Source organism: Alexandromys fortis, unplaced genomic scaffold (genome assembly GCF_014885135.2).
Source record: "Alexandromys fortis isolate MF-2015 unplaced genomic scaffold, M_Fortis_MF-2015_v1.1 scaffold_61, whole genome shotgun sequence".
NCBI classification, from domain to species: Eukaryota; Metazoa; Chordata; class Mammalia; order Rodentia; family Cricetidae; genus Alexandromys; species Alexandromys fortis.
This window is the reverse complement of record NW_026067962.1, coordinates 9,880,610-9,907,639: the sequence shown is the minus strand read 5'-3', so window position 1 is coordinate 9,907,639 and position 27,030 is coordinate 9,880,610. Positions and strand designations below refer to the sequence as shown.

The 27,030-nt window shown below is 45.7% G+C and overlaps 1 protein-coding gene across 1 annotated transcript; it reads left to right on the top strand.

Moving 5' to 3' along the window:
- The first annotated feature begins 10,506 nt into the window (after nt 1-10,506).
- On the top strand, nt 10,507-15,519 carry Txndc2 (thioredoxin domain containing 2). The gene is made up of 3 exons (XM_050153510.1): nt 10,507-10,517; nt 13,625-13,734; nt 14,015-15,519. Exons 1-3 carry the CDS (start codon nt 10,507-10,509, stop codon nt 15,517-15,519), a joined length of 1,626 nt encoding a protein of 541 aa, XP_050009467.1.
- The last annotated feature ends 11,511 nt before the right edge of the window (nt 15,520-27,030 follow it).

Here is a 27,030-nt window from a genome sequence, read left to right as displayed (position 1 = left end):
AGCTGAGGCTGAAGAATCAGCTGTTACTAACAAGATACAGAAGTACTAAAGCAAAGCCTTTGCAATCCTGGGCTACTCAATTCTAGTATACTGGAGCAGAGAATCTGGTGGTGCTTAAGAACAGACCAGCGTTGTTGGATTGAAATCTTTGGGGAAGTGTTTCTTCAGAGTTAGCACACAGAAGCTGTGCTCCAAAGGTGGCCAAAGTTGTACCTCGTGCTGGCAGGGAACTTGGTAGTGTAAAAGTCACCAGGGTGGCACTGGTTTTGATGACATGAAGGGGCCATGGTAAACAGCTGAGGCCTGGCACTGGGAGAGGCCACTGGTGAAAGTTACAGCCTCAGTGGCAGCTGAAGTGGTCATTCAGTGATGTGGGATTCCCCCCTGTATGCTGTGATTAGCACTGGTGAATAAAGAAACTGCTTTGAGCCTATAGCAGAGCAGGGCAAAACAGAGGTAGGCGGGGAAAACTAAACTGAATGCTGGGAGGAAGAAGGCGGTGGAGTCAGAGAGAAGCCACGTAGCCCCTCGGAGCCTGACAGAACTTTTCCTGGTAAGCCACTGCCACATGGTGATACACAGATTAATAGAGATGGGTTAAAATAATATGTAACAGTTAGCCACTGAGAAGCTAGAGCTAATGGGCCAAGCAGTGATTTAAATAATATAGTTTCTGGGTGATTATTCTGGGGCTGAGCAGCCAGGAACCAACAAGCGGCCTTCCTACAACAATTCAGAGAAGTTGAGGCTTGACACCATGAAGAGAGCCTTTGAGAGGCTGTTGGTGAAGGTGCACCCCAATTGCAGCAGAAGACCCCAGCCTTTGGGAGATGCCAGCACCCTAGGATGATCACCAAGAACAGCAGCAGCAGTGGAGTAGAGCCAGCTGGAGCCTAGAAGACAAGCTGTGTGTGCTGCAGAGGGAGGAGCCGGAGAGGTGATACAAGCCCCTTGGAGGAGCCCAGAAGATGGTTTACTGGTACCCAGGTAGTTGGACATTGAGTTATTTACACCGTTGGAGTTTGGTTTTGCTTGGTTCGGATTGTGACTGTGCCCTGATTCTTTTCTCTTGAAGGTATTTCATTTAATTTTGAGGATTTTTTTTTTGAGACAGGGTTTTCCTGTAGCTTTGGAGCCTGTCCTGGAACCATGCCTTTAATCCCAGCACTCGGGAGGCAGAGACACACACACATTCTCTTACACATACTCTCACACACACTCTCACACACACACTCACACATACACACACACTGTTGACAGAGGTTTCTGTCCCTCCTGGTCCTACAGCCATTCAATCCCAAAGAAATACACTGAGGTCCACATTAATTATAAAATGTTTGCCCTATTAGCTCAGGCTTCTTATTAACTAGCACATCTTAATCCATAATTCTTGTCTGTGTTATCCATGTGGCTTGGTACCTTTTATCAGTGAGGCATTCTTATCTGGCTTCCTCTGTCTGGCTGGTGACTACAGACTGAGCCTTTTCTCTCCCCAGAATTCTCCTGTTCTGGTCACCCTACCTATTCTTCCTGCCTGGCTACTGGCCGATCAGCATTTTATTAAAGCAATACAAGTGACAAATCTTTATAGTGTACAAGATCATTATCCCACAGCTACACTCTCATCTGCATACACACTCTTCTGCACACTCACATACACACTCATACATACATACTTTCACACACACTCTTCATACACATTCTCATTTATTCACATATAATCTCAAATTCTTACACACAATCTCTCTCACATACACACTCTCTCACACACTCATACACATTCACATACACACAAACTCACACACACACACACACACACACACACACACTCCTGAGATTGCTCAATACACCACTTTCCTGATGCTAATATTCAGTTGTAGAGTTTCAAGGATTACTTTTTAGGTGTTTGACTTCTAAATTGTGGTCTGACCTAGCTTCATTCCAGAGATGAGATTTCCCACCTCTTGATGGGGGTGCCCCATGGGTCCCCCTTCAGACACCGTCCTCAGGTGCACAAACCCCAGTCCACCAGGTGCTGAGGACTTCATGCACAACATTCTCTCAGCTGCTCCAGCTTCATGGGTTCTTAATATGTTGTATTCAGCTACTGTGAACAAATTTCCCTGGAATTTAACTTTGGCCCCCAGGCCTTTCTGTGGGTTCATAACCCCTCTCCCCCTGTAGTGTTGCCAAAACCCGGGCCTATGGAAAGACGTGGCTCACTCAGACAATACACACCCCACTACAAGTAAAATGCAGTTCTAACTCCACAACCCTTGTCCCAGCCTCTATCTCTGGATGTGACCCCTGGCCCTGCCCCTCCACACTGGTTTGCTTTCCTCTCCATTGTAAAGCCCATCCCTCGAGACTGGAAACCAGTTTACAGCAGCTCAGAGAGACTGGAAAGGAACTGTGGTGATGGCTGAGCTGCGCACACACAGGAAACTTCTGAGGACCAAAGCTTAGTTCTCCATTTTATTTTTTTCTCTGCTGGGTATTCTTTTTCTGCCTTACATTTTTCCTTTATTCCTTTTATGCATCTAAGACAAAGATTTCTATGCAAGAAAAGACCATGTCATAATCACAAGTTACATATTTTCCAAACATAAAGTCTTTACATAAGAAATCATATTAAGATCATACGTTATGGCTGGACAATGGTGGGGCATGTCTTTAATCCTAACACTTGGGAGGCAGAGGCAGGTGGATCTCTGTGACTCTGAGGCCAGCCTGGCCTGCAGAGTGAATTCCAGGTTAGCCAGAGCTGTTACACAAAGAAATCCTGTCTTGAAAAAAATAAATAAATAAAAACAACAAAAAAAACACCCCACATTGCGTGTTTTTCCAAGAAGCCCACAATTTTTCACATATTTTTTGTATTAATTTTCCCACCATAACATTTTCACCCCAAAGATTCTTTTATTACTTATTAACAAAGTTTTAAACAAGCTAAGTCTATCTCAGTCAGTTCCTTTTACACCGGCAGGCAGCTGTTTCCAGTGCCAAGTGGGATAAATTTCTAGTCTTAATTCTACTCTAACAAAACTTTAGACAAGTGCTCAGCTAACCATCTATTCTTATTTACATACAATAAGGTCATTTAAGTTCTCTTTACGACTTTGTTTTCTCAAGGTGCATACCGGGGCCTGTGATTAATTCTGTAAGTTACGTGACCGAGGAGCCAGGCCTAACCCTGGGTGTGGGGACATAATTATTTTCTTTGATCATCAGCCTGTTTGCCCACAGGCAGAGCTCATGGGTCTCTAATCATGAAATGTCTGTGTTCTTGTTTTTGTTGTTGTTGTTGTTTTTTGTTTGTTTGTTTGTTTTTCGAGACAGGGTTTCTCTGTGGTTTTGGAGCCTGTCCTGAAACTCGCTCTTGTAGACCAGGCTGGTCTCGAACTCACAGAGATCCCACTGCCTCTGCCTCCCGAGAGCTGGGATTAAAGGCGTGCGCCACCACCGCCCGGCTGTGTTCTTGTTTTTTAATCCTCTGCCAATCTCACACCGAACAAAGGAGGAGGTGACGTTGAGCCTATGTTTGCCCTTTTTGTATCTCTTATTGGAACGATTGGCAGACGAACCCAAATCATGTGCCTAGTCATCTTCACTAACTGTCCTAACCAGCTCTATCTTTTAGTCTGACTCTGAAAGTCCAGTTAAGTCATAGATCTAACTAATCATCATTGCTCTTATAAAAATCACCTTTGTTATGATCTGCAAGTAAATTGCCCAGTGAGGATTGATATTTTCTCAAGAAACAATCACACTATACCACATGCACTGGGGATCCCTTCATAGAGTAACCACACGGGGACAAACCCAGCAGGAACACAACAGCAGCGAGTGGGAGGATGCAGCCGAAGCAAGGGGCCTTCCGGAGACACTCCTCCCGGGGTTTGCCTCTCCTGGATGCACCCAGACTAGCTTTGCTATCTACTGGGCCACGTTCCCTAAGCTGTCTGCAGCTCCCCTGCCAAGCCCATGGCAATCCCTAGTTGCATCTCTTTTCCCAGCTTCTCCCCACCCTTCTAACCATTATAGATTTGATAGCAGGTTAGCATCTGAGTTAAGTTCAAATGGTGCTATCAAAGATAGTGATATTGTACACTTAACGCAATGAGTCTAGCCCTAAAACGATAGTTTTATTCTCTCCCCTATTCTGAAGTTAATTATCTTGAAGGGTCAAAAGAAAAAGGAGAGGAAGTCACAGGCATTTCGATTCTATTGTTGGGCATTTGGACCCTATTGTATAGTTGTCCCTGTGCAGCTCTGGTAAGGCACCCTTTGCCAGAGACTAGAGCCACGGAGACTCATCTTTATCCCTCCCACTCCCACCCCAGCAGCTTCTGTTTGGGCAGGAAAGACAGGTCATATGTTTCCCATTTCTTCCAGTGTGGTTGGATGGGAGGGCTGAGGGACTGGGAACCATGTCCTGGTTGGTGACATCTTAAACTTTTTTGATTTAGACATTTGCTTTCCAGTGTTCTCTTTCTGCCCTGTCTGTGAACGCTTTGTAAAAGTCTTATGGGAAGAGTTCCCTTCATCTCACTCCTTTTCTTTTTTTATACATTTATTTTTATTTTGTATGCATTTTGCCTACATATTTGCCCATGTGAAGGTGTCAGATCCCCTGGAACTGGAATTACAGACAGGTGTGAGCTGTCATGTGGGTGCTGGGAATTGAACCTGGGTCCTCTGGGAGAGCAGGCAGTACTCTTAACCACTGAGCCATCTCTCCAGTACCCCCATCTCTCCTTTACTTTATTCAGCATTTGTATTAGTCAGGATTCTCTGAGTAATATATAAATATAATATATAAAAAAATATATTTATTAGAATAGCTTACGGGCTATAGTCTGACAATGGCTGTCTCCAGATGGAAAGGCCAAGGCTTCTGTGGTTGTTTAATACATGAAGCTAGATGTCTCAGCTGGTTTTCAGTCTAAGCTGGAGTCCCAATGTAGATTCTAATAGCAGTGGAGTAATACCTCCACAGCAAGACAGGCGAAGAGGCCAGCAAGAGTAAGCGCAAGCTGACAAGAAGTAAAGCACTTCCTTCTGTGTCCTCTTATTTGGGCTGCCACCCGGAAAGTGTGGCCCAGATTTAGGACTGGGCCTTCTATCTCAAATGATCAAATTAGAAAATCCCTCATAGGTGTGGCCAGAAGTTTAGGTTTTAGTCCCCTCCAGACATAGTCAAGTTGACTTTCATGATTAGCTATCACAGAGGTCAAGGTGAAGCTGGTGATTGCCAGATAGGAAACTAAAGTTACAGTTAGCTTTAGACGACAGAATCTGACTCTTCTTCAGTTGTGTCTCATTAAATTTGTGAAATCCACCGACATTTCTATTTGTTGTTGTTAATGCCCACGGGTGCTGTGCTTGTGAGAATGAAATGGGGTTCCTCCCCAGGAACCCCAGCATGGTGACTCTGAACATCAAATCCACAATTACTGAGATAGTTAAAGGGGCTGTTAGTTTGCTCTATTCTTCGGCGGATCCACTGTTTCTGAAAGTGGACAGTCTTTGGGAAGAAGTCTGCTGTTTCACATGGCTGAATCCCTTTAAGGGCGAGCACCGGTAGATGGGTACAGAGGGTGATGGGACTGTGGCTAGAAGGCTTGTGCGTGTTTATATGAAAAACGTCAACAAACTTGAAAAACCAAAACAAACAAACAAACAAACAAAAAAACCCAGAAACTATTTGCTCTCAAATTCTTTTTTTTTTCTTATTTTATTTTTAAAAGAAAACAATCTTTTTTATTTTACATATTCATCTGGTGTTCCCATTCTCTCTCCTCCTTCTATCCCCCCCCTTCCCTCCCAAGTCACCCCCTCATTCGCTCTCCAGAGGGGGCAAGGCACATTGCTCTGAAGAAGGACCAAGGCCCTTCCCACTATATTCAGACTGAGCAAGTTATCCATCCAAAGAGAATGGGTTCCAAAAAGTCAATACAAGTAGCAGGGACAAATCCTGGTGCCACCGCCCTGCAGTCTGTCCCAGCCATACAACTGTCACCCACACTCAGAGGGTCTAGCTTGGTCCTATGCTGGCCAGAGTTGGTGAGTTCCCATTAGTTCAGGTAGACTGTTTCAGTGGGTGTCCACATCATGGTCTTGACCTCTTTGCTCATATTCTCACTCTTCCCATTCTTCAACTGGACGTTGGGAGCTTGGTGTGGTGGCACACACCTTTAATCTGTTGCTAAATGTCATTTTCTGATCAAAGGAATCTAGAAAAGCAGACTTCTAGAGCCAGATGTGAGTGGACTAGAGCATTGGTTCTCAACCTTCCTAATGCCGTGACCCTTGAATATAGCTCCTCATGTTGTGTGACCCCAGCCATAAAATTATTTTTGTTGCTACTTCATAACTGCAGTTTTGCTACTGAGCAGTGTCCGTTCTTAAGACCATTGGAAATGTGTTTTCTTACGGTCGAGATCCACAGGTTGAGAGCCTCTGTACTAGATGAACCTGGCAAAATGTCTTCATTTCTTGATACTGTAATATAATGCCTGTCAAATGCAACTTAAGGTTAGAAGGAGGAAAGGGTTTACATGGGCTCAAGTCCAAGGGTGTAGTCATGGTGGCAGGATACTGAGCATACTAGTCACCTTACCTCTGCACTTGGAAAGTAGAGATGCTGAATGCTAGCGTTTGCTTGCCTTCTCCTTATTCAGCCCAAAGCCCCACCCGTAGGAAGGTAAGCCTGCCTGGAATAGACCTTAGCACCACTGACTCCATGATGGGAGTACCATTTGGGCCATAAATCTCAAATGTAGACAGTATTACTTGCCAAAGTGAGAACAAAGTCCTAGTCCTTCAAAGTCCACCATTCTGGGAAAGTCTCTAATGTACTAATTATGCCTGTGGCTTCTGTAGCTCTGCTTCCAGCAGACTGTTCCTTGTTGACAGAAATCTGTCAACCCAGGACATGGTTTTTGTGCTTAAGCTCACCCTGAGAAAGATGTGGGCCTGTACTAGGATCCTGAACAGCCATGTAATTAGGCCACTTAGCTGGGCTGGCTAATTAAGACTTTCTATTGGCTTAAACCCCTGCCTCCGTAGTCTTCTCTCGTGAACTCCCCAGAAGGCTTCCCATCTGAATGACGCTAGTCTAGATAAGCCCTCACACACACACACACACACACACACACACACACACACACACACGAACAGTCTTGTCTCCTAGGCGATTCCAGATCCTGCTGTGTTGACCGTGAATCCTGTGATCACAAACACCTTGTAAGCAGAGAGCACGGACGTCTGCAAAGGTGAGTTCATGTCAAGGGGAAGCAGGAGCCACTTGAAAATGCTCTCGAACGATAACGCTCAGACAAGCTGCACAGTGAAATAAATAACAGTACCAGATTACAAAACAAAGTGTAAATCGAACATCCATGAATCAACTCTGATATAAACAAATGACTGGATAAAGAGGTGGAGAACAAAACCCCCAAACGGAAGAATTCTAAGCGACTTTTATAGGATATTCCTCTTGAGTATGGCTCTGATTAGTGACCTCCTTCCCTCCCTCCTTTCTCTCCTCCCTTCCTCCCTTCTTTCCTTTTCTCCTTCCCTTCTTTCCTGTGCAATAAGATAGGGGAGAGAAAGAAAGTAACCATTCAACAGAGAAACTGAGTAATAACCCCTCAGCCACGTGCTCAAGTTCAAAAGCATTAGAGATCAGTCTTGTTGGCAGTGTTCTCTCTAGATATATTTAATTTTATAATAAAAGGATGAAGACAGCCCTTTATCTCTGGTATTCCTCCCTAAGACGCTGGTCTGAAATACATCAGACAATCTCCAACTGAAAAGCAACTTTCTAATACTTTTCAAGTCAATATATTAAGTCTTAAGGAGATTGGAAGTAAAAGCCCATAATATAATGAATACTTGGTTCTCTGTGCAGGCACCCACAAAGAAGACTTGAAGGGCAGGAGATGGTCAAGTGAGTGAAAGCGGCCAAGAAATATAGGTTGGTTCCTGGGCCTCCTGCTGTGAAAAACCCCCGAGACACTTCTCAAGCAAAAAGGATTATAAAAGATTCTTTTGGAAAATTTTTGTTAGAGGGGCTCAGAGTTCAAAAGCTCACAGAGGCAACCACTGTAGTAGCTCACGCCTTCAATCCCAGCACTTGGGAGGCAGAGGCCAGTGGATCTCTGTGAGTTCGAGGCCAACATGGTCTACAAGAGCTAGTTCCAGGTACACAAAGAAATCCTGTCTCAAAAAATAAAACAAAACATACAAACAGAAAAAGAAAAAAGAAAGAAAAGAAAAGAAAGCCCGCAAAGGACCTGAGTTAGGTTCCCAGCTACCTCCATCATGAAGCTCACAAGCACCAATCTGTCCAGCTCCAGGGGATCAGAGATCCTCTTCTGGACTCTGTGGGTACCCACATGCACACATGCACACCCCCAACACCTAACTAAAAACAAAATCACTCTTAAACCAGAAAGAAAGTTCTCATTAGATTCTATCTATAATCAGGCCAGCAAAACGGCTTAGTAAGTGAAGGAGCTCACTGCCAAGCCTGAGGCCCTGGGTTTGATCCCTGAGACCCACACGATGGAAGGAGCAAACTGGCTCTTGAAAGTGGTCCTCTGACTTCCACCAATAGGCCATGGCATACAAGTGTTCACAGCACACACACAGTAATATTTAAAGGAAAGAATATCTATATGCATATAAACAAAGGCAATACGAGCTGTGACAGTAATAGCAATAAGTTCTGAAGATGGGCATTGAGAGGTTTGTGTCTGAAATAGTCCCCACCAGGCACATGTTTAAAAGTCTGGTCCCCAGTTGATGGCAGAATTTGGCAAATTATGAAACTTTGGGAGGTGAGGTCAGGCTGCTACAGTGGGGTATGCCGTTATGGCCCATCCCTGTTCCCAGTTCTGTTCTCTGCAAACATGAAAAAGCCTCTGCCATGGGCTCCCTCTGCCATTCAGCTCCTGCACCATGCCTTTCCTGCCTTGATGACCTAACACTCTCTGGAACTGTGAGCCTACATTCACCTCTACCCGAAGGCTCTTTCTGACAGGTGTTTTGTCAGAGCAGTGGGAAACATAACCAATACAGACAAATGGGTTGGTTTTATTTTCTTCCCACGTATCAGCTTTCTAGTTCTTGTGCCAGGAATCTGTACCATTTTGCAAATCAAACACAATTTATGCCAGTGTAGTGTTTGCGAGACCAGTCCGCAGAATTCTTCTTGTAGAGGCAGAAGTGAATTCCCAGTGCTAATCCAGGCTTCCTTCTAGTGGTCTGCTCAACACTGCAGGAGTCATGGCCCTTTGCTGTTGGGGCTCTAGGTGCATCTTAGATTCTTCCAGTGATGAACCTGCTTGAGAAGGAGGCCACGGTTCACACCTGGCTCTGCCGGTTCCCACAGGAGCCCAGTAGGAAGGAATGTAGGGGCAGAAGCCAGTGTTTACCTCTAACACGGAGCTGAGAAGAAGTCCGGAGGCTCACTCTGGAATTGCATCTCTAGCAGAAAGTTCTTGAAGCCAGCATTGGTGGCGGTCTTGGAGACCTCCTACCTCCCTGCCTTCCTGGAGCCTTGGGGGCTGCAGTCCCATGGGCAAGTCTGGTCTGTAGCACTGAGCACTGTTTGGAGACCATATGAGCTCTTTCCCAGGCTGTTTCATAACTGCCGAAATCATCTTTTGCCTAAACTAACTGGTCGTTTGTTTCCTCAGACACACCCTGACTCACATAAGGGTTCCCGGCGACAGGGAGACGGACCTGTGCTGAGGGAAAGCGTACGTTATGACGAGCGGAGGAAATTCTTCGGGGCTAGCAATAGTTCGAGTGTCTTGAAATCCACGAACTGCGGACGCAAGGGAGAAACAACCAGCACAGCTCTGCCAAGCACACGGCCAAGATCTCAAAGACAGCATCAGGCATGTACAGACTTCCTATCTCTCGCTAAGATAGGCGGATGCAATGCAGCTTCAAAGGTTTTCTAAAGTGGATCCAATTCTCCCTCTGGACCTTGCCTCAGTGGGATGAGGTGGGGGCTTGGGAGGAGCAGGCTTGTTGAATTAAACGTGCCTCTTAGTCGAATATCTGCACTCCGGGCTCTCTTCACTGTAGCATCAGCCCTGTGTTTCAAGTTCCTCTCCTTCCCATGGCTGTGCAGACCTTTGTGGATCCACTGGGCCAGGCACCCTGACCTCTTGCTGGTCTCCCATGTGAAGCGGCTTTTCCTGGCCCTGGGCTGACATGCACAGGCAGTCCCTCACTGTAGCAGGGGACACTGCCTTCCTGATACAGTGATTCTTGCCTCTTTCGACCACAACTCCTTTCCCAGCAGCGTGGCCTCTTTGCTGTCTCTAGGCCTCCATGGTCTACTGGTCTAATGGTTCCCAGCCCCACTCAGGTGTGTGCAGGACTGTCAGATCCTTGGCATCTCCTCGCCATGCTAGAGGGGCAAGAGCCTGCCCTACTGTCTTGGGCATGCGCTCCCTCTCTGTTGGTGGCCCGTGTCGTGACGGCATGAGTACTGCGTAGGCTGTGGAATCCACATGGACGTGGCTCTTCCTCCGCCCATCCCCGATAGAGCAGGAGAGCATTATTTTCAGCTTTCCTCTGATCAGATGCAACCGACACCTATGCTGATGCTTCACGCTGGAGGGGAGAGGCTGGGGTACGTGTCTATCTTCTGGCTTCCACGCTTACAGCATGGAAGGGGAGATGATCTCATTTCTTCCTCTCCACTAGGTAGGCAACATCCTAATATCATAATCCACTCCCTGTGGTCGTGTAGAGCCCACACCCAAGGAATGATGTTTATATCACAGTGAGCAAGGCTTAAGGGTAGCCCTTTTAAGACAGCAGTGACTGTCTGAGTGCTGAGAATAAGTTAACTTTCTCCCCACCAGGCTTATGGATGGTCATGGAAGAGAAAGCAGAAAGAATGAAAGAGGCAGGGGATGGGAGGAACATTGGGCAATGCTGTCCTCTGTTGTCCTCACAAACTCACCGCGGTCTGTGGTCACCTACACAAGATCAGTGTTCCAACAGGCAGGTGCTAACTGGACTCAGTAGGCTGCAAAAGAGAAGACACGAAGTGAATAAGGAAATGTGTTGAGAATGCCTAGGGATATGGGGAAGTGGGGTACGGGACGTGAATATGATCAAGACACATTGCTGAAATTGTCAAAGAACAGGCAAAATATATCCCATTAAAAGGGGATTTATTGATGCCATCATTACTTTCTTCTTTCACAGACTATGTTTGATAGATAATGAAATCACTACTAGTAGATGTTTCCAAGCTTCTACAGACATCCTGGGCACCCGCTGTTTAGACAACCTTCTTCTTAAGTTTGACTTCTTATGTGGTGAAAGAAACATGAAAATTTGTCATAAAAAATTGTCAAGAATGCACAACTTGAGCTCAATGATTAAGAGCACTGGGTGCTCTTCTAGAGGACCCAGGTTTGATTCTCAGTATCCAGGTGGCAGCTCACAACTGTCTTGTAACTCTGGTTTTAGGGGATCTGATGCCCTCTTCTGTTCTCTGTGGTCAGCAGGTGTTGTAATTGGAGCGGCGGGGCTGCGTCCCTAGCACCCCAGCCGCCTTCTAGCTTATGCCCGAAATAACAACACACAAACTGTATTCATTTAAAGACTGCTTGGCCCATTAACTCTAGCCCTTACAGGCTAATTCTCATATCTGGACTAGCCCATTTCTAATAATGTGTGTAAGCACCCCAAGGAGCGCTTACCAGGAAGATTCTAGCCTCCGTCCATCCTGGGTTGGAGCTGCCTGGGAGAGCGGAGCCTGGCATCTCTGCTCCAGAGAGCAGAGCTGTCAAGTCTGTCTGAGGAGTCTTACCTCACTTCCTCTTCCTCCTGTTTACTCCTCCCACCTATGTTTTAACCTATCAGGGCAAGCAGTTTCTTTATTTAATTAACCAATGAAATCAACAGATTGATATATGACACTCCCACATCAAGCAGGCCCAGACATATATGCAGGCAAACCCTCATATACATAAGATTAAATGTAGAACTTTTTCTTAAACGCAGAACTTCATTCTCACACACATTCTTGGAGACTAAATATGGAAAACAAGCAAATAACCTCAGAATTCTTCCTACAAGTTGTGTGTGTGTGTGTGTGTGTGTTGCTAAAGATGGAAGATGTCTCATGCATGCAAGGCTAAGCTCCAGTCCCAGCTCTGTGGGAGCCCATTCCCGGTTATGCATGGTGAGCTGCACATGGCTGCTGCAGCTGGGACTAGCCACAAGGAAGCTGCTCTTTGGGTGAAAGGTAGGAGGATGGTGGAATTAAGTAGGGTTCATGGGGATGGGAAGAGGCTGTCTGGCAGGAGATGCATGTTTGCTATGACGTGGCACTCCTCAGAGGAGATCCGCAGGAGATAGTTACAGTGAGTACTGTAGTTTGTTCCTGAGTTGGAACCTTGGTTCCAGTGTAGGAAGGTTGAGAGGTGGTCTAAAGGTCTTTGTGGGTTCTTCCTTCAGGAGGGATTAAAGTGGTTCTCCTGACCCTAAGTTAGTTCTTCTGAGAAGATTATGTTAGCTAGTTTTATGTCAACTTGATAAAAGCTAGAGTCATCGCAGACCAGGAATCCCTAGTTGAGAAACTGCCTGTATAAAAATCAGGCTGTGGACAAGCAGGCAGGGCATTTTCTTCATCATTAATTGATGTGGGAGGCCCCAGACTGTGTTGGGCGACCTTACCCCTGGGATAGTGGTCCTGGCTTCTATAAGAAAGCAGGTTGAGCAAGCCAGTAAGCATCACCCTCCCCGCCCCCCATGGCCTCTGCATCAGCTCCTGCCTTCAGGTTTCTGTCTGGTTTGAGTCCCTGCCTTGGCTCCCCTCAGTGGACTCTGACTCGGGATATGGAAGCCAAATAAGCCCTTCCCTCCTCAAGTTGCCTTTGGTCATGTCGTTTCTGATAACTGCAGTGCTAACCCTACCCAAGACAGACAGCAAGCATAGTTCTTCTCCATGCGTTGGCTTCTTCTGTCAACATGTGATCTTCTTGCTTGTGTTTTCCTCATCGTTGAGACCTCTCATCCATGCCAAGAAGCCTACATTAGAGCCAAATTGATGCTGGTGCCATTCCCTTAACCCTCTGGAGCCATGAGCTAAATAAACCTCATGTCTCTGTGAAGCCCATACCTTCCGTGGTTTTGTTATAGTATTAGAAAAAGCAGCTAACATAGTTAATAAAGTCATAAGGAGAAATCTGGTGCTAGAGAATCCTGGGGGAAAATTATAAGAAAGTTGGGTTTATAAACTCCTGGCGTAGACAGACTATACGGCAAAGAATAGAGCCCGGAATACTATTTGAGTGTAGGTTTTGAACCCTGACTTATCCCGGCCACATAACTTCTCTAAGGCTCAGTTCTGCCACCTGTGCGGTGCTGATCACAATGGCTCTTACCTCAGTAGCTGGTTGCACTTGAGGAAATAATGCCTGTTTATGGACTTGCAGCCACACACAGCATGATGGCAAGCTGGGAACACCTGCTGTGGAGTGCTGCCTGAGTTTTAAGTTGTTAGCACATACATTTTGTCCTTAGTTTGGCTATAGAAGAAGAATCTAAGAAAGACTTCCCCCTCCCGCCCTTGCAAAAGAATGAATCAAGACAAGAAGTTGGACAAGAGCAGTGTTCAAGCAAGAACCCCTGGAGGGTCATCCGTGAAATTAGGCAATCAAGGAAGAATGAGCGAGAATGACACCAATGGTAAGAAGGAAAGGAAGAGGGTTGCCTTAGGGGGTCTATGGTTTGGGGAGCAGGAGGCTGGGTTAAACCGAGAAAGGAAAGTAGACGGTAAAGCAAGGAATGCACAGAAGAGACCCACGTAACCCCCACGGATGCCTGGCTCTCTGGTGAATGAAGTTACTCAGATTTACATATTAGTCATCAGGTTCATTCTTATCTCTAAGAATAAGTCTCCCTTGGTATAGATAGTCATTCTTTTCTTTCTTCTACTGCATTTCTATTTTATTTATTTTTTTTTTAGAAAATCCCTTACAGGTTCTATCCCAAAATGAGACTCTTCTGGTCCCACGGTTCTTGGACACAGCCCGGGCCAGAGAGAAGGCCATTGTTCCCAAGGTCAGCAACACACCCCTTGTGTTCACAGAGGAGTCTGAGATCTCACAGCAGGTTAGTGACACCCCCAAGTTCTCAGAAAGTACCATCCATCCTACACGTGGAGTTAGCCCCAAGCCCTCAGCAAAAACTACCCATCTGAAAGAGGGCAACACCTCGAAGCCCTCAGCCAAAGCTAATAATCCAAAACAGAAAGATGTTTCTCAGACTTCAGGCCACTCCATGCAGACCAAGCAGAGCAACATGACCAAATCCTTCGCAAAAACCACCCAGCCTAAACAGGGGACCACCCTCAAGCCTGAAGCAAGCAGCAGCCATCACAAAGAGGCCAGCATGCCCAAGTCATCAGAGGACAATATCCAATCCAAGGAGGGTAACATCCCCAAGTCCTCACAGGACACAATCTTGTCCAAAGATGTTAAAATCCACAAGCCCTTAAAAGACAACATCTCACCCAAGGAGAGAGACATCCCCAAATCCTCACAGGACACCATCCTCTTCAAGGAGACAGACATCCCCAAATCCTCACAGGACACCATCCTCTTCAAGGAGAGAGACATCCCCAAATCCTCACAGGACACCATCCTGTTCAAGGAGACAGACATCCCCAAATCCTCACAGGACACCATCATATCCAAAGATGTTAAAATCCACAAGCCCTTAAAAGACAGCATCTCACCCAAGGAGAGAGACATCCCCAAATCCTCACAGGACAAAATCCTGTTCAAGGAGACAGACATCCCCAAATCCTCACAGGACAAAATCCTGTTCAAGGAGAGAGACATCCCCAAATCCTCACAGGACACTATCCTATCCAAAGATGTTAAAATCCACAAGCCTTTAAAAGACAGCATCTCACCCAAGGAGAGAGACATCCCCCAATCCTCACAGGACAAAATCCTGTTCAAAGCGAGTGACATCCTCAGGTCCTCACAGGACAGCATCCAGTTCAAGGAGGGAGAAATCACCAAGTCCCCAGAAGACACCATCACATTCCAGGAAGACTACATTATCAAGTCCTTAGAAGACACAAGGCTACCTGACCAAAGCAACATCTCATATTTGGAAACGAAAATAGAGCTTCCGGAGGAAGACATGGTGAGAATGATCATTGGCAAGGAGGAGTTTGAGGAGGTGCTTAAAGAGGCTGGGGAGAAGCTGGTGGCAGTGGACTTCTCAGCTTCTTGGTGTGGGCCTTGCAGAGCCATCAGGCCGTATTTCCATTTCCTGTCTTTGAAACATGAGGATGTGGTGTTCCTGGAAGTAGATGCCGATGACTGCGTAGAACTGGTACAAGACCGTGATGTCTTCACCTTCCCAACTTTCCAGTTTTACAAAAAAGAAGAAAAGGTGGCTGAATTTTCTGGCGCCCTCAGGGAAAAACTGGATGCAAACATTGAAGAATTAAAGTAATCAGATATCCTGAGCGCATCACAAATGAGTTAATAGCTGATTTCTTTTTAACTTGCAAAGAACGATCACTTAAGACAAATGTGTTCTCCCAAAAGGCTCTGCTTGAATGTCAGAAACATGGAGGTCACCTTTTTGATTGAAAAGAATCAAAGCAAGGAGTGGCCATGGTGGTTTTTTTTTTTTTTTTTTGTAAAAAGGGTGAAATTAGGGATTCCTTGGGTGGAATCAGAAAGTCCTGCTATCTTACTTTGCACTCTTTTTTTTTTTTTAGATTCATATTTAAAAGTTTTGCTCCTTGGGTATTTGCTGCAACCCTGGAAGTGCAATAGAATTACACACCTGAAGTGCAGTGGAAAGTTCTTGTCCCATGTATTTTCTGGTGCTCACATGTCTTTGTGGATTTTGATAAGAAACTTCTGGAAACACAGGGTTGGAGTGAGTCACGTTTTTGCTATTCTTTTGTATTAGGAAGGCTATAGAGATCCACACACCAAGGCTGTTTCCGGTTTGTAGAGATCATTTTCCTAATCTTTGTTCACAAAATCCAAGAACTCTAAACCAGGCTCCTGAGAGGCTTAAGCCTGAGCAATCACTGATGCCATTATGACTTCACTGCTTTGATGGAAAAGGACTTGCATTGTCTTCTGGTAACTGGGTTCCTGATTCCTGTTTTTAGGTGTCTCAAAGACCAAAGACCCAGGTCTGGACTGGGTGGTAACTTGGTTCAGAGCTCTTGTTATCTTTTAAGCAGTCTGTGAAGGTTTAGTTGATATACAGAGCTGGCCCTACCTAACTAGACTAGATGGGTTTGGCCAGCTCCACTCATGTGTGACGCCCATAACATTCCAGAAGTTACTTTGTGTCCCTTTGCTCTAATTATGGTTGTTGCTTATGTTATTGTTGTAACAAGAACCCTTGCCAGGAGGTCTACCCTCAGGGAATTCTAAGTGGCCAATGCTGTATTCCTAGCTTGCGGTGCTGGATTGTATAGCAGAGTTCTAGAACTTACGCTCATATAAACGAGTCTTTGCACTGTTGAACAACTCCTATTTCCTCCTGTGCCACTCCGGCAACCACCATCCTGTTTTCTTTTGATTCAAAGTATTTCTAAAATATTAGCAAACATTTTTTTTAAAAAAATTTAAAATTTTTAAAAAAAATCATTCCTTTTTAAAAACGCCACAATCCAAAGGAGTGAGACCAGTTTTAGGGGCTGACTGTAGATCTCCTCATAGTGGAAGGACATGCACCTGCTGCCCTTGTCCCAGACCCTTGTGTTGCAAGCTCCCTGGTAAGTCAGAGTAGGGCGGCCCCTACCACCTCCCACTGGGCACCATCGACCCTCCTTAGAGACACCTGTCACATGCTCCTTTGCAACAGTGGCAGCCATGTGACAGCAGCAAAGAAAATTCCCTATACACTCGGCCTTCTTTCCCAAAGTGATTCGGAATGACCTACAAAAAGTATTAGTGGTGAGATGCAGACCAGGGAAGAGGAGGTAGAACCACGAAGGGAATTCTGTGTCAGCTCTGAGGGTACAGATAATGGCTCTGGTTGAGCAGCAAGTTTTGTCCTAAGAGTGTCTTCAGCAGTGGGAGAGAAAGGGGAAAGTCAATCCCCAGATGCCATTAAACAGGCAACAAATAAACAGGCTTTGTGTGGTGTGGCAGTAAAAAGCCTGCAAAGTTGCTGTGTTATCACAGACAATACCTTAAAAATACCCTTGACAAACAAGTGTGACCATAGGCTGCACAGGTGGTCTAAGAATATCTTTATGGAAATCAAGATAAGAAGGCGAATTCTATAGGGCCAGGACGCTGCAAAGTGTGGTGTGGTTCCCTAATGGTCTGATGATCTGGTTTGAACCAAGAATAAAAGCTGTGCTTCTGATTGATGCCTGTCAGATTTCCCACATTCAGTGCCATCCTTGACAATCAAATAGCAGCCTATCAAAGTCACGTGCTTTTCCAGAGAGCCACAATCTGTGCTTGCTGGGAAACAACGAGGCATGAACCTAAATCAAACAAGTGAAGAAATAGTTTTTAACCTCTAATGGAGGCATTTATGATGAGGCTTCCACATAATCATATTGGCTATACATGGTAATAACCTAACTATACAGCCTTGTAAGATAATGGAAGGTTAGTCTCGGCAACACACACCTTTAATCCCACTCAGAGGAAGAGGCAGGTGGACCTGTGAATTTGAGGCTAGCCTGGCCTACATAGTGAGTTCCAGGCTACCCAGGACTACATAGTGAGACTGTGTTTCAAAAAATGCAATAAAATACAAAGAAAGGAAAGGAGGGAGGGAGGGAGGAAGGAAGGAAGGAGGGAAGGAGGGAAGGAGGGAGGGAGGGAAGGAGGGAAGGAAGGAAGGAGAAGGCGTTCCTGTTAGGATCAATAAGTAAATTCCACAAAGTGGCACTGCTTAGAATAGTATTCCCGAATCAATAGCTTCATGTGATTTAATAATTAAAAATCCATATGGAAATGGGCATCATTCACAATAGTAACAGTTTAGAATGGCAATCTTTGAAAGGTATTTAATAAATAGGTTTGAGTAAAGTGACATTGTTTTTCTCATTAGAGAGGCACAATAGACAATGTGACTTTAACTGATGACTCAATGGTTTGTTTTGGAGAATGTAACAAATTACTTTAAAATTCCCTGGGTGGAATGGACATAGGAGAGTCTTAAATGCAATGTCAGAAGGAAGACTTACCCTGTTAGGTAGCTAAATATATAATTGATATAGCAATTACAAGACAATGGCATGAATGGTGGGGAAAAATAACAATGAAAGAGAACAACCAATAGATCCTGGCATGCAGTAACCTAGAAAATGAAGCATGTCTACTTAATAGACTGTTGAGTGGATTACGCCCCCCCCCAGAATATTGTAGAGTAAAAGTTTATTATTTGAAGGGGAAAATTAGTTTATATTCCACTAGCATACCATCAAAATATAGGTCAGATTAAGGAATATGACTAAATTATGGAATCAAAAACGGGAGAAATCCCTGTGAACCATCTGACTTGTGGGGGGCACAAGTGGCTTTTTAACCACGGAGGTCAGAAAAGAAATGAATTTGAACATACACAAACCTAAATCCTCCATGATAAAATAACAAAACATTAACTGAAAGCAAAAACTCATGAGGAGCATTTGCCAAAATGAGCAGACAACTCCTACAAACTAGATGGATGGTCTCTTCGACAAGCAAGCAAAGGGTACTCCGCCAGTCCCAGCGAATGCAAGGACAAGTTCTAACACATGTGAGAATTTTCCATTAGCAGGGAACGCGCCGCGTTCTATAAACAAGATGTTGAAAGTTGGGAATCAACTCGTGCTGCTAGAGTCGCGGTCGCGACAAGCCTTCTGATCACAGATACAGTGAAACTCAGATAAGGTCGCAAACTTTGGCTCATCTGTCTGCCTAGACTAGTGGGTGGCCTGGAGCGCCAGATACTAGTTCCTCACAATTTTAGAGCCTAGAAGTCTGCCATCAAAGTGTCCGAAGACTCCGTTTCTGAAGTGACCTCCTCTCCTGTCTTTGTGTCACATGGTCATCCCCTTTGCAACCATGCACTGCTGGTCGCCTTAGGTGTAGCAACTGTAGCAACTCCGCTCAGTTGAGGACCGAGATTGGGATCCACCCCAACAGTCTCGGTTGATCTTAATTGCCTCTTTAAAGATCCTGTGCCACTGAAGCCATATCCTGACACACAGGAAGTAAAGACTTCAACAGATAAATTTGGGGAAAACACAATTCAACCAATAACTGTATTAGATGGGGCTCAGGTTGGGCCTAAAGATTCCGCTGGGATGCATGTCTTAGAAATGTAAGGTGTAATTGGATTATTTGGTATTTTGCTGTCTAGTTTCTTGGGTTCTTTATATAGCTTGGAGATCAGTCCTTTGTCAGATGTGGAGCTGGTGAAGATCTTTTCCCATTCTGTAGGCTGCTGTTTTGTCTTATTTACCATGCCCTTTGCCTTACAGAAACTTCTCAGTTTCAGGAGGTCCCATTTATTGATTGTTGTTCTGTACTATTGGTGTTATATTTAGGAAGTGGTCTCCTGTGCCAGTGCATTCAAGGCTACCTCCCACTGTCTCTTCTATCGGGTTCATTGTAATCGGATTCACGTTGAGTCTTTGATCCACTTGGACTAGAGTTTTGTGCGTGGGGATAGATCTGGGTCTATTTGTATTCTTCTACACGTCAACATCCAGTTATGCCAGAACCATTTGTTGAAGAGTCTGTTTTTTTTCCAGTGTACAATTTTTACTTTTTTTTTTTTTTTTGTCCAAAATCAGGTGCTCCTAGGAGTGTGGATCAATGTCAGGGACTTCAACTTGATTCCATTGATCCTCGTGTCTGTTTTTATGCCAATACCAAGCTGGTTTTGTTACTACAGCCCTATAGTAGAGCTTGAAGTCAGGAATGCTGATGCCTCCAGAGGTTCCTTTATTGTGCAGGATTGCTTTAGCTATCCTGGGTTTTTCATTTTTTCCATATGAAGTTGAGTACAGAGACAGTGGACCTGAGCTAGTGAGAGCTCACTGACTTTGGACTGACAGCTGGGGAACCTGCATAGGGCCAAACGAGGCCCTCTGAATGTGGGTGACAGTTGTGTGACTTGGGTAGTTTGTGGGGCCACTGGCAATGGGAATAAAATTTATCCCTAGTGCATGAACTGACTTTTTGAAGCCCATTCCCTAAGAAGGGATACCTTGCTCAGTCTAGATATGGGACAGGGTGCGGGGACGGGGGGGGAGGGGGGGCTTGGTCCTGCCTCAAATGATGGGACAGACTTTGTTGATTCTTCATGGGAAACCTTACCCTTTCTGAGGAGTGGAGGGGGCAGTAGGTGGGGAGAAGCTGGGGGGAACGGGAGGAGGGGAGGGAGGGGAAACTGTGGTTGATATGTAAAATGATAAAAAAACTTTTATATAAAAAAATCTTTAAAAACAAATGTAAGAAAAAAACAAAACAAAACAAAAAAACAAATGTAAGGTGTAGATCTTCCACCTCTCTGCCCCTACCTACACTTCAACTCCACCACTCATGCTGATGGTGTTTTGCTTCAGATGGGAGGTACTGCCTAAGAAACTCACCTCAGGCCATCAAGGAATCAACTCCACAAGTCAAGATGGGGCTTGTTCAAAGGTCTGGGAGAAGGTCGTACTAGAGAAGTCTCTAGCTTCCCAAGGTCTTAAAGCATAGGCAAGATGCTCAAAGGCCTTGGATGATGCTGAGTTGACTGGGACATTTCACCATCCTTTCTTCCACTCAAGAGAAGCATGGGAGTTCCTGGGTTAGACACTGGGCTTAGTATCCTAGAGCACAGGGCATCTCTTCTGGTTTGCTTGATGGGCATGCAGGGCTGTTGAATTCTTTCCTGCCCTTCCCATGAAAGGGCGAACACACAAAAAGCGGCTTATGAATTATATTCAATCAGGACTCACAAATGTGTGGTTATGAAAACCACACAAGTGTTGGTCTCTGGACCCAAAAATTCCAATTCAGTAGTTGTAGGCTGGGACAAAGACCCTCTTCCCAGTCAGGCATTGGCAATTCAGCCTTTAGTCTCAGTAACTGGGAGGCAGAGGCAGATCTCTGAGTTCCAGGCCAGCCTGGTCTACAAGAATGGGTTCCAGGACAGCCATGGCTACACAGAGAAACCTTACTTCAAACAAACAAACAAAAAAAATCTTTTCGCATTGTCTAGAGGAAGATCACCCTACAATAGCCCTCTGCAAGGCCCTTCCCTGTGGACCCTCAGATTCCTACCCACACGTCCTGCCCTTAGAGGAACTGGTCCTTGGAACAGGACCACTTTTATGTAACCTCCCTCACCTTTCCAGAAACTCATAACCCTATTTTGGGCTGCATTTTGGGTTTGGGGTATCCTCCAAAGGCCCATCTGGTGAGGCATTGGTCCCCAGCTTCCTGCCGTTGGGAAGAGGTGGAACCTTTAGGATATGGGAACTTGTGGAGGAATTTAGGTTGCTGGGGGATGTGACACTTTAGGGAGTAGAGGGACCCTGCTTCGTTTTCATCTTCCTCTTTTCACTTCCTGATTGCCATGAATGGAGCAGAAGACTCTGCCCTAAGTTCCTGCATCACCACGGTCCCAAAGGCAGTGCGACAACTGACCTATGAACCAAATCTTCTGAATTTGTGAGCCAAAATAAACCTTCCTTTTTATATATTAAGATTTATTTTATTGTATGATTGTTTTGGCTGCATGTATGAGTGTGTACTGTGTGAGTGTCTGGTGCCCATGGAGTTCAGAATGAGGTATCCTATCTCCTGGAACTTGAGTTAGTGTTGCTTGTGAGCCACTACATGGGTGCTGGAACCAAACCTGGGTCCTCTGCGAGAGCAGCATGGTTCGTAGCTCCATGGGGTTCAAGCGTCTCCCCAGCTACCAAACTTTCCTCTGTAAGGTGATTGTCTCAGGTATTCTCACAACTGAAGTTGACTAACACAGCTGGAACTGGTCACTTTCTCAGCGGCATTTTCTTCATTCTCAGCTCCTTGGTTTAGAATTTCACCACTAGGAAGTAAGGATACATGGCATTGGAGAGCCTCTGTTGCCCAAGTTCCATTCAAAAGGCTAGGGCGTGGCTGGGTCCAGTGCCTACGGATTCCTTCATTAGCATGAGCTCGAGTTTGGTGCCTGGAGCAACAGAGCTGCTTCCTGGTGACTGGGCTGCCCAACCCATGCCAAACTCTCTCCTTCAGGAGCTGATGCCAAGCAAGGGGTACCACTCATCACGCATAGAAACCACTGTCAGGGCCCTCCTCTGCAAGAAGAGAGATTTACTGAAGGTCGTTTGGGCTAGAAAGAAGGCTCAGTGGGTAAAGCATGGGATGTACAAACCGGATAGTTTGATCTCTGGAATCTACAGTGGGAGGTGAGAACTTCGGAATTTTAGAAGTTGACCAACAAATGTGAGCCATGGTACATATGCGTGTGTGTATGTGTGTGTGTGCGCACACACATACACACACACCCCAACACATTCTCTGTCTGTCTCTGTCTCTCTCTCTCATACACCAATATGGTTTTTTGTTTTTTGTTTTGTTTTTTTTTCGAGACAGGGTTTCTCTGTGGCTCTGGAGCCTGTCCTGGAACTCGCTCTGTAGACCAGGCTGGTCTCGAACTCACAGAGATCCGTCTGCCTCTGCCTCCCGAGTGCTGGGATTAAAGGCGTGCGCCACCAGCGCCCAGCCCAATATGTTTTTTTTAAGGGGGGGGGCATTCTCAAGTCTCCTTGGTAGGCTAGGATGTGTTTGTTTTTGTCTGACTTTCAGGAATTGATGGGTCTGATAATGTTATGGGGTTTGATTCAGTACAATTTCATGTCTTGTTTTTCACTTTAATTTTTAGGCATGGTTTCACTACATAGTCCAGGCTGAGCACCAGACTTGCTGGGAAGCCCAGACTGCTCTTGTCTCAATCTTGAGGCCTTGCTGCCTCACCGACCTGGTGCTGCCACTGCAAGCCTGCGCTGCTCCAACAGAAAACCCTGCTCTTGACTGCTGCCCTTGCAGCTGTAGCTTCCTGACCTGGACCTGAGTTTTGTTCATCTTGAGCCCACTCTTCCTTGCTTGGGTAGTTAAGTTTTTCAGATGCCTGTCCTGTAAAACGTCTTATGCAGTGGCTAAAAATCCAGAGGTGTCTTTAAAATGCTTGGCAGCCAGCCAGTGAAAAGAACTCACTTGGATCAAGTGTTTTAGAGGGAGAGAGAGAGGAGCGGACTATGCAGACAAAGGAAAAGGAGAAGGGATGATTATCAGTGAGAGCAGGCCGGTTGCTGTGGGCTAGTGATGATCAGAGCAAAGACACTGTCCCCGGGGAGTTGTTCCGACTGGAGCTGCATTCTTTAGATGGGAGCTTTTGTCTTGTTCCCTTTGATGCCAACACTCTCGGGAATGGCTCTGGGTCTGTGAGAGAGGCTTTGATTTCTGGAGACACAAGCTCATGGATGTCTGCAGGAGATTGTGGCCTGTCAGGCAAGGGCTCCCTGATTTCCAGTCAGTAGCATTTTCCCTTCATCCCAGCAGGTCATGGGGATAAAACTCTTGGGTTCATTGCTCAGGCACATTTACATAGAATTCTAGCAGACAGTTCTCTCCAGAGCAGGCCTGGTTACCTGCCACTTGGATCTGGCCAGAGTTCTGAAGCTGGTACTGGGGCCTTCCTCTGTGGATGGGGTGATGTGGGCATTTGTCTATACAGGGGCTTTCCTCTGTGGACGGGGTGGTATGGAAGAGGAGTTTGCACTCTACAGATTCACGGAGACAAAGCTGTGTATGTTGGTACAGGCTGTAGTTCCAACACTGGAGTGGTTGAGTCAAGATCTTTAGCCCTAAGCCTGGGTTAGAGGGCTGCATAATGGGTTCAAAATCAGCCTGGGATATATAATGAAGTCCTGACTCAAAAAAAAAAAAAAAAAAAGCAGGTGGTTAGAGATGAACAGAAGGCTGGGATGCAGGCTGTCTCTGGGGAGAAGTATCTTTCTGCTTACTTATATAAGAAAATTATATGTAATAAGCAACGATGGAGGCCCCTACCACTCGCTGTTTAGATATGTCTAAGGACAACAAGCAATTCTTAGAAACTAGCAAATCTGGGGGAGGGGGTTGGCTGAAACAAAGAAGTGAGTACCCTTGGTTCAAGGTCAAGCATGTTCTTGTTGACTTTTACCAGAGGGTCTGTGCTCTAGCTTATGATCTGGTTCATATTATGATCTAGGATCAGAGAGGAAGTCAGCAGATGCTCTGTCTGGGGATTAAGGAGGTGAAGAACCACGGGCACACTGAGATAGGTGGTATCCTCAGTGCTTTGGTTGCTGGTGACAGGAACTGTATTCACTAACTTCTCTGGGTGCTGTGAAAAAAAAATGCTTGACAGAAACCCATCAATGAAGCGAAGATGTGTTTCTGTCTCATGGCTCCAGGGGATATAGCCCAGAATAGTGGGAAAGCCATGGTGGCAGGAGAAGGTCGGCCCATAGCAGCAGGAGGGAGAACCAGCTGGTCGTATTGCGGCAGCTGACCAGCAGACAGCTACGTGGTGGAAGCTGAAGCAGGTATGGTATCTCAAGGTCCACGCCTAGTGCCTCCTTCCTCTAGTTAGGCGCTCTCACAGGGATTCCACCACCTCCTGAACATTGCCCCCAGCTGAGGACTAGATGTTCTAACACGTGCACACACACACAGAGGAGACAGACGCAGAGATAGTGTGTGTGTGAGTGTGTATGTGGTAGTGGGACTGTGATGTGTGAATATGAATGTGTGCGGTGTACGAGAGAGAAGAGAGCGAGTGTGTGTGTGAGTGTGTAAGTGTGAGAGAGTGAGAGTTTGTATGTGTGCGTGGGGGGGGGGCGGCAATTTCAGATTCATACCTTAACACAAGACCGTTCAGAAACGGTCCAGCAAATTCAGAGAGTTTACCAAATCTTGAAACTGGGAATTCTTTTAAGAAAGTTTCATTACATTGTATCTCTTTTGTGCACATGCGTGTGCATATAAGGGTGTATGTGCCATGGTGGACGTGGAGAGATCAGAGGACAGCTTGTAAGAGTCAGTTTTCTCTCCATCACTTGGGTCCCAGGATGAAGCTCAGGCCGTCAGTCAGACTTGACAAGCTGGAGCCACTCAGCCATCTCCCTGATCCCCAAACTGTAAATCCAAAGGGAACCAGCTGTCACAGATGGATGCAGATATTCCAAGATCACCATCAGGACAGGGAGGTTTTCCATGTCTCAGGTCTGCCATCCGTCTTGATTTTATCATTGCCTGCTTTGTGGTTCATGTTCACAGAAACAAAGTGAACCTTGTTTGCTAATTACCTCAACAGAACTCCCAGTCCTTCGACTGGCTGGCTCATGTGCTAGTCCTTGAACTATTTGGAGGAGCTGAGACCCCCTGCTTTGTCAGGCTTAGGCTCTTAGACATGCCGATACTATGGCCAATCCCATCAAGCCAGAGATGTGGGGGCTACTTTGGAGGGTGGTTGGGAAGTGGAAGTAAGGAAGAACTGCTATGAACACGAGTATATTGATTTCAGGAAATGGCATTTGAACACTACTGCATTAGACTCGGAGCCCACATTAAGAATATACCAGAGGCATCCTCATCCCTGCTTACAAATCCCCATGAAAAGCCAAGCCATTAAGAGCTGTTTATCTGTCAAATCCCTCTGCAGCATACCTCCTCCTTTCACGTTGATTCACTCTGACTTCTCTGAGTCTGTAACTAGATAGCCTTAAAACTAAATAATATTCACCTCATTCAAATGACAAGTTATGATATTAAGTAACTTCCACTAAAATTGGCACCATGGGTAGGAACCAAAAGAGACCATGAAACATTTCCGTAGTCTGCCTTATGCTGCTCTCCTAGAACACCCGACGCTGGACACTTAATAAAGAGAAGAATGACCTCATCTCTTCAGCCTCTGGTGCCTGACATCGTGGCCGAGAACAGGAGGGGAAACACTGTGCTCTCATGAGAACTGATCACTCCACGAAACCAGCATCAATCCCTTCCAAATACGCCACACCTATGACCATATCGCCCACGAGCCCCTCATCATAAGGCTTTTACCATCTCACTCACCATGCTGGAGACTGAGGTGAACAAACCCATTTAAACCATCTTTACATCCCAGCAAACACTGACCTGGAAAAGATGACTAGAAAAATAACAAAAGCTGTGAGTGGCTAAGACAGTCCGGGGTCTGCTCTTCTAAACCATGTTTTTGAAGCTTGTTCTCTACATCTGGACAATTTAGTTTTCTTTCGATGTTTTTTGATTTAATTTTTTATTTTTGAAACAATCTTATTTTACATACCAATCCTAGTTCCCTCTCCTCCTACCTTCTCCCCAGCCCACCACCCATCAACTCCTCAGAGAGGGTGAGGCTTTTCATGGGGAGTCAACACAGTCTGTCACATCACCAGAGGCAGGACCAAGGCCCTCCCCCATATCTAGGCTGAGCAAGGTATCCCTCATTAGGGAATGGGCTCCAAAGGCCAGTTCATGCACTAGAGATAAATACTGGTTCCAGTGCTAGCGACCCCCCAAAATGTCCAAGTCACACAACTGTCATCCACATTCAGAGGGCCTAGTTCAGTCTTATGCAGGTTCTCCACCTGTCAGTCTAGAGTCAATGAGCTCCCACTTGCTCCGGCCAGCTGTTTCTGTGGGTTTCCCCATCATGGTCTTGGCCCCTTTGTTCATATTACCACTCTTTCCTCTCTATGACTGGATGCGAGGAGTTCAGCCCAGTGCTTAGCTGTGGATCTCTGCATCTGCTTCTATCAGTTTCTGGATGATGGTTCTATGATGACAATTAAGGTAGTCATCAATCTGAACAGGGAATCAACACCCTTCACAATAGCCACAAATAGCATAAAATATCTTGGAGTAACTCTAACCAAACAAGTGGAAGACTTGTATGACAAGACTTTAAAATCTTTGAAGAAAG

Bases quoted from the DNA above. Each gene is read 5' to 3' on its own strand.
- Txndc2 (XM_050153510.1), top strand. The intron at 13,735-14,014 runs GTAAGAAGGAAA...TTTTTTTTTTAG, and splicing joins GAGCGAGAATGACACCAATG to AAAATCCCTTACAGGTTCTA.